Source organism: Pyxicephalus adspersus, chromosome 7 (assembly GCF_032062135.1).
Source record: "Pyxicephalus adspersus chromosome 7, UCB_Pads_2.0, whole genome shotgun sequence".
NCBI lineage: Eukaryota > Metazoa > Chordata > Amphibia > Anura > Pyxicephalidae > Pyxicephalus > Pyxicephalus adspersus.
Window position 1 is genome coordinate 15,732,051 of NC_092864.1, and position 7,158 is coordinate 15,739,208.

A 7,158-nucleotide genomic window follows, 5' to 3' on the forward strand; every position below is an offset into this window, starting at 1 on the left:
ATATCCCTCTATAAATACTTTCTGCCAGAGGGATCCAGGTAATGGAGCGTTCTGATTATAATGTTTGCAGGATGTGTGCGGGCAGCCCAAAGCCCAGCTGTAGTAGCACAAGTGGCAGTATGACTTTAGTTCATAGGTCAGTGATCCCGAAGCCAGTGAAGTGTTGGTGGCCAAGAGGCATGGAAGAGAGACGAGTCTCATGCTGTGCCGAGAAAAGGTCTGTACATTGTGAGTTTCCAAAGTGTCAGGTAGCACCTTGTGCACATATATGGGGCAAACAAAACCTCTGCTCTATACAGAGCTCTCTGCGGCTGGGTATTACTTACTCCAAGGTAACTAGACTCAAGTTTTTGGTGAGAGCTTCAGCCAGGGCAGAGGCTCCTTGGTCTCCCAGAGTGTTGCTGGATAACCTAGACATAGAAAGAACAGGTGTTTGTTAGCAAGATGAGCGCAGAAACATTCAAAGCAGTGAGGAAGATGAAATCTAAGAAGGTTCTGTGTTTATTTCTACAATTAGCGATGTGTAATATTGTGAGGATGGACAGCTGTAATCATGGACTCACCATAGCTCCTGGAGCACCTGGTTCTCTTTCAGGCTGACTGCCAGGCTCTCTGCCCCCTCCCAGCCAATGCCATTCTTCTGAATGCTGCAAGACAAACAGACAAGTTTCTAGTTTTACAACCAAAACCAGGCAAGCGTCTACATCAATACAAGAAAATTTATCAGCGATATAATAAATATTTAAAGATAATAACGGAGACAAGGTGACCATAATCTCCTGGGGGTAGATAACCCAAAGCAGCTGCCAGTAGTGGGTTGTCATCTGCCCTGATATACTGATACTTACTTCAGAGCCATCAGCTTACGGTTCAGCAGCAAAGACTGGGCCAAGTATTGCACTCCCTCTGACTTAATCTGGTTGTTTTGAAGACTGCAAAAGAAACAATAAATCTAAGATTCATATGTAATGCAAAAATGTTAATTTTATATAGAGCAGGGACCTACCAGTGACTGTTCCCTCTATGGCTCTGCATTGTGTTTTTAAATACTTACCCCTTGCCATACGAATTGGTATGCATGGCGTTCATTTACATGTGCTACCCAATGCAAAAAAAATTCTGGATGCAGCATTTTTTAAGTGCAGTACACAGCAATGCATGAGAATGTTTCCTTGCGTTGTTCTGCAGTGCTTTGGAAAAGTGCATTTGGGGTGCCAATGTGAATACATTTTCCACTTACTCCAGGGTCTGCAGCACTTGATTGTTCTTTAGAACTTCTGCCAAGGCCTTGGCACCACTGGGTCCAATGCTATTTCCATGGAGGCTGTAAGATAAAATGTAATGGGTCAATGGTCAATCTATTCATAATTATAATTAGATTACAAGGCTTTAACATGGAGAAGCAGCTCATTTGTCTGCTGGTTACAACCATCACATTGAGTTGTGGACCTCTGAGGCAAAACCTTCCCTGTCCCCAAGCTCTACAGAGCCACCATCACTACTGCTCTACACTTCCCACCCTTACTGCCTTTCTACATACCGCACTGTCACCAATATTCTGCACTTCCCACTGTCACCACCTCCCTACGATCCCTGCCAACCTAATCTGCCCATTGTCTCTGCCTCCCCACACTGGCTGCTGTTAATGCCTGTGTTTTTTTTACCGCTGCTCAACACACCTCAACATCATTGTCCATCTAATTGCACTCTCGGCCATCAACTCTGCTCAATGCTGCCTATCCTCACCACCTTGTTACTGCCTCCCAACACTCCCCATCACTTCCCATTGTGACCCCCCCCCCCCCACTCACTTCCCACTATCACCACGGTGGTCTAGGGGAGATAGGGTAAGTACTTGTACAATCCATGTAGTGCAGGGGAAGAGAGGGCAACCCCAACGGAGGTGGCAGGAGCTGTGGTGTAGTGGTGGCACCTAGGGTTATGAAGCTTAGATGGGGACTGGTAGAGTGTGTTGACAGAGGGCATTGGTGGATGCCAGTGTGGGGAAGCAGTTTAGGCTGACAGTGAGGGCTGGGAGTGTAGAGTGGTTCAGTTTGCAGGAGGGGAAGTTGATGATGGGTAGCAAAGACCAGTGGTGGTGGTGGGGAGTGTAGGATCCAGTGACTAGGGGTAAAGGGTGGGCAATATAGACAGTGGTGGTGGCATGGAGTGCAAAGCTTGGATGGGCACTGATGTTGTTGTGTTGAGCAGCAGTAAAAAAACCAAAGCGCATTGATGGCAGGCAGTTTGGGAAAGCAGAGACAATGGGCAGTTTAGGTTGGAAGTGGTAGCTGGGAGTGTAGAGTGGTGCACTTGGCTGGAATTGTAAAGTGGAATGGGCTGGGGTGACAGCGGGCACTGTCTAGCAGTAGGGGATGGTGGGGAGTGTAGATTGGGGGGACAGTGGGCATGTATACCAAGAGGAGATGATGGCTCTGTAGAGCTGGGGTGACAGCGGGCACTGTATAGCAGTAGAGGATGGGGAGGAATGTGGATTGGGAAGTATTAGGAACAGTGGCACACAGAACAACATGGCTGCTTCTGTTGCTGAGTGTAGTTCTGCACAACTTACTCAATAGAACAAAGTGTAGAGTTGACCATCAGGGCTCTTCCCAACACCTTAACACCTCTGTTACCCAGCTGGTTCTCTGACAGGCTACAAAGAAAACACAGCAAACACTTTGTATCATGGAACAACATAGTGATCCCAATGGCTAAAAAAAACAAAACAGTAACATAGTAATTGTAATATTTAGAAACACATAAATACAACCAATTTAACCCCATGCACTTGTAATGGAAGATCAGCTCATAAGGAAACATCCCAGGCATCATTATTCTTTGTTTGTGGAAGTTCCCTATAAAGAGGTCAAATATGCCCAACTGCTGCAGCAAAGCTGGAGATCCCCAACCACCCCTCCAATCAGCTGCAAGGAGTTCTGCTGATTGCAGAGCCATAGTTCTGGCCAACATGTTGGACCTCTTCATAGAGACCGCTGATTTCACACAGCCAGAAGGTCTTTTTTTACAGGGGACAGGCTGTGTGTATATATATATATATATATATATATATATATATATATATATATATAATTCTATTGATCTTTAGCAGACACATGAAGGGTAGCGCCAATGGGCCTGATTTATCAGTGCTGGATTCCCCAGGTCCACCCATACTTGTGCATCTTCTGCAGTCATGGAGAGCTTTAATAAGTCAGGCTCTATATACCAACGTCAAGGGATGCCAGAGATAACGTAACCCATGGTAGGGTGTTATTGATGAGCCCTGGTATTTAGAAGGAGGATCATATATTAAATATAAAAACTAAAAAAACTCCTTATGTCTTACCTGATCTTTTGGATGGCGCAGTCTTTGGCTCGCAGGATGGTGGCCAGGAGTTCCATCACATCATCTTTAAAGTTGTTATTCTCCATCCTGGGTTACAAAAACATAGCTATGATGGATTGTAGAAAACTAGCTATGAGCTATCAGCTTTCAATAGGTCACAGCCAATAATTATTTATCAGTTTGGTGTGATCGATTGATCATTTATTTTGTCGTCACCCCAAAAGTTCCTTTTAAAAGGCCAACATCACATCAGCTGCTTGTATTATATGCGGATGCTGGCATGCTTAATTTTACAGATTCACAGACTTCAAACACAAAATTTACTAAAAAAACTAATACAGCCACCACATGCGCGGAACGGAAAGCTGCAATACATTACATTTATATTTAATTCAGGTTAAAATCCTAACTACAACTAAGATTTATTTTTTAATTTTAGAGATAGTGGGAAGGAGTCTCTTTTTATTTCTTATACATGGCATAAAAACCTTCAAAAGATAAAATACTGTTACATTCTATTCTTTTACAAGCTTTGGATAATTATTGAAATACTATATAAGCATTCTTAGATGTCTGGGAAAGGTTTGTTAAAACCCAATTCAACCTAAGCATAATATTAGGCTCAAAGGCACAGGCAACAATATACAGTAAATATTGTCAGAAGTTGTAACGTTTCCGCATTCTACTTATACTGCCTGTCCCTGTTGAGGAAACATCAAGTGACACAAATAGTAATAAAAATGAGGAGGAATAATTTATGCCATCACATTTTGAGGGTTTGATTTTAAGAGCAGCACTCCTTTGATATGGCATGCATAATATCAAATAAACTCCTGAAAACATGGCCCAACCTTGGGCTTGTCTGGTTTTTAGGACTGGAGGTATGCATAGAAAAGACAAGGGCCTGGGTGATAGAAGAAAGGCTTTAATGTAAAACTGCACTTTGGATGATTTAATAATTTAAAAAAAAAAAAACATAAAACATTTTGAAAAAAAAAAAAAGCTAACCTGACCCCATTAGTTTCCCTTGAACATACCTGAGGTTAGTGCACTATTGTAGCTGCGGCAGAAAGTTTTGCACAAGGCTGTAATTTAGACATTGGGAAAGGTTGGTTTCTTGGGCACAGCTGCGTGATGTCCTTAGTAAATAAGCAAGAGCACAGCAAGTCAAAGGACTCAATTTTCTGTTGAGTGTTCCAGTCTTCAGAGCCTCCTCCACCATACATATAACCTCTGTGTGGCCCATTTCATGCAAGCAGCACATTAGGTTCACCATTCCACAGGAAATTGTCTTGTTGGTGCTAAGCATGCTCTGCAGCTAGTCCACTACTTGCCCACGATGGCTGCTCGGCTCCTCCTTGTTTGGTAGGCACCCAGTTAATATTCTGACAACCTGGGAGGACAGGAGGCCAGAGAGGAATCGGAGGAAGATGGATAGCTGAGCTCCGTCAGTTTGTAAAACTCGCTGTGTTGCACACTTGTAATGGTTTAAAAAGCCCAACTTGGGCCAAGAAACTGCTCCCTCAGCAAAGAGGTCAAATATGGCTCGTTTGGCTGCAGAATAGTAGTGAACAGCTGCCAGGAACTCCTGCACAAGGAGGTGGGAAAAGTAGAAACTGGTACACGAAGGTGAAGTCTGGGGTAGCAGCAGGCGGCCGCAAAGGCTGCCTGGTAATATTGGGATATCAATGCCGCAAGATTTTAAATCCGACTCATAAAAGACTGTCCTTCTCCTAAGCAATCCCTGAAATGCCAACTTTCCTAAGTTGCCAACAGTTCGTCGGGCACTGCTTGGTTGCTCAATTCCCTCCAAGTCAGTAAACTGAGCTTTCAGATACCAGGAGAAGATGGCGGACAATGTCATAGGTAGACAGGGATATGTAGATTCGTAGGCACGAACTGCAAATCCAAGAGACATTGCTATGATGTGGCACAAGGTAGGAATAGAACACAAAGCATTTAAGGAACGATCGCTTTCAAGGTGCACACAGATCCTGTCCACTAATCCATTAGTATCATGGAGTAACTGATCCATATATTGCCGGATTTCAGCTGATTCCAGTCCCGATATCTCTGTCATTCGATCCACAAGTCCTCCAGGAATCATAGCAGCAGCTCCTGGCCTTGATGTTACCCACACAAGGACATCGGGCAGAAGGTTTCCCCGTAGGATGTTGGTAATGAGACATTCGGGGGGTAGTTCTTTCTGAGGGTCTGTGCTAGCTATTGAGTCAGAGAAATCAAGTGGAGCTCGAAGCTCATCCAAGCCATCCAATATCAGAAGGGAATTGGGAGGTGGCACTGAATATCTGGGGCAGGCGATCCGTATTACCTTTTCTGCAGAAAGACGTTCAAAAATGTTCAACTCCCAAAGGTTCAGGGTGAACAAACAGGGAATGTCTGTGCACAGCTCACCCCGTGCCCACTTCTCAACAAACAACCTCACCAGGGTACTTTTACCAGCCCCTGCCACTCCTACCGTTAGGGTAATACGCGGTGGAAGGCTGACCCTTGACAATGGTGTCAGAAGTTTTTCCAAGGGAAGTCTTCGGAGGGTGCTTCTCCTACCCTGGTCGAATTCCAGCTGCACAACGTCATGTTCTTGAAGCTGGGCATCTGTAAGGCCTTCCACCAAAAACAGAGAGTCTAACTGAGCTAGCAGTGGGTGCTGATCATATTTCACACTGTCCAAATGTTTCTTCACCAGTAGATCTGTTACAAGGAATCACAAGAACAAATAAACACAATAAAGTTACCCAAAATGTTTCCTGTCTATTAGTTTTCAGCAATGACAACTCTGTATAAATTATGATTTATGCAGTCATCCCCAACCCATAATCCTAATTTTATATCTTAATTATTCAGGCCACAACAATGTCAAACCATACAGCAGTTGTGTTACATATACTTTGGAAGTTGCTCTAATATAACTTGTCTGTGTTTGCCCTCAGTTTCACTGAAGAATCAGGGTCACCATTAGTCACCAGAGAGCTGCAACTTTACCAACTGCAGGTCCCCACATATTGGAATTTATTTATTAAAGCTCTCCAAACTGGAGAAAATAGACTATCATGGGAGAACCTGGGGGATAAAGCAAACCTGGAATGGATTTTATAAAAATCATTTATTATTATTTGACAAATGTTTTTAATCCTGGACCAAACCCATTTCAGGTTTGCTGGATCACCCATGTTCTCCCATGATAGTCCATCATCTCCAGTCTTGGAGAGTTTTAATAAATCAGGTCTAAAAATAAGACATCCCCTGAAAATAAGACCTAGGGCATATTTTGGCATTTCAAAAAATATAAGAGAGTGCCTTATAATCGGGGAAACAGGGTATTAGTTTTCAGCAATGACAACTCTGTATAAATTATGATTTATGCAGTCATCCCCAACCCATAATCCTAATTTTTTATCTTAATTATTCAGGCCACAACAATGTCAAACCATACAGCAGTTGTGTTACATATACTTTGGAAGTTGCTCCAATATAACTTGTCTGTGTTTGCCCTCAGTTTCACTGGAGAATCAGGGTCACCATTAGTCACCAGAGAGCTACAACTTTACCAACTGCAGGTCCCCACATATTGGGCCTGATTTATTAAAGCTCTCCAAACTGGAGAAAATAGACTATCATGGGAGAACCTGGGGGATCAAGCAAACCTGGAGTGGATTTTATAAAAATCATTTATTATTATTTGACAAATGTTTTCTGGACCAAACCCATTTCAGGTTTGCTGGATCACCCATGTTCTCCCATGATAGTCCATCATCTCCAGTCTTGGAGAGTTTTAATAAATCAGGTCT

General features: G+C 43.3%; 1 protein-coding gene across 1 annotated transcript in view; it reads right to left on the minus strand.

Moving 5' to 3' along the window:
* Window positions 1-6,062, minus strand: part of NLRC3 (NLR family CARD domain containing 3) — a gene marked incomplete at its 5' end in the record, with an annotated part of 14,109 nt that extends 8,047 nt beyond the window's left edge. Inside the window, 7 exon segments of the mRNA XM_072417602.1 lie at window positions 327-410; window positions 564-647; window positions 849-932; window positions 1,241-1,324; window positions 2,573-2,656; window positions 3,350-3,436; window positions 4,387-6,062. Of these exon segments, the coding sequence (XP_072273703.1) occupies window positions 327-410; window positions 564-647; window positions 849-932; window positions 1,241-1,324; window positions 2,573-2,656; window positions 3,350-3,436; window positions 4,387-6,062 (2,183 nt within the window).
* Window positions 6,063-7,158: the final 1,096 nt, after the last annotated feature.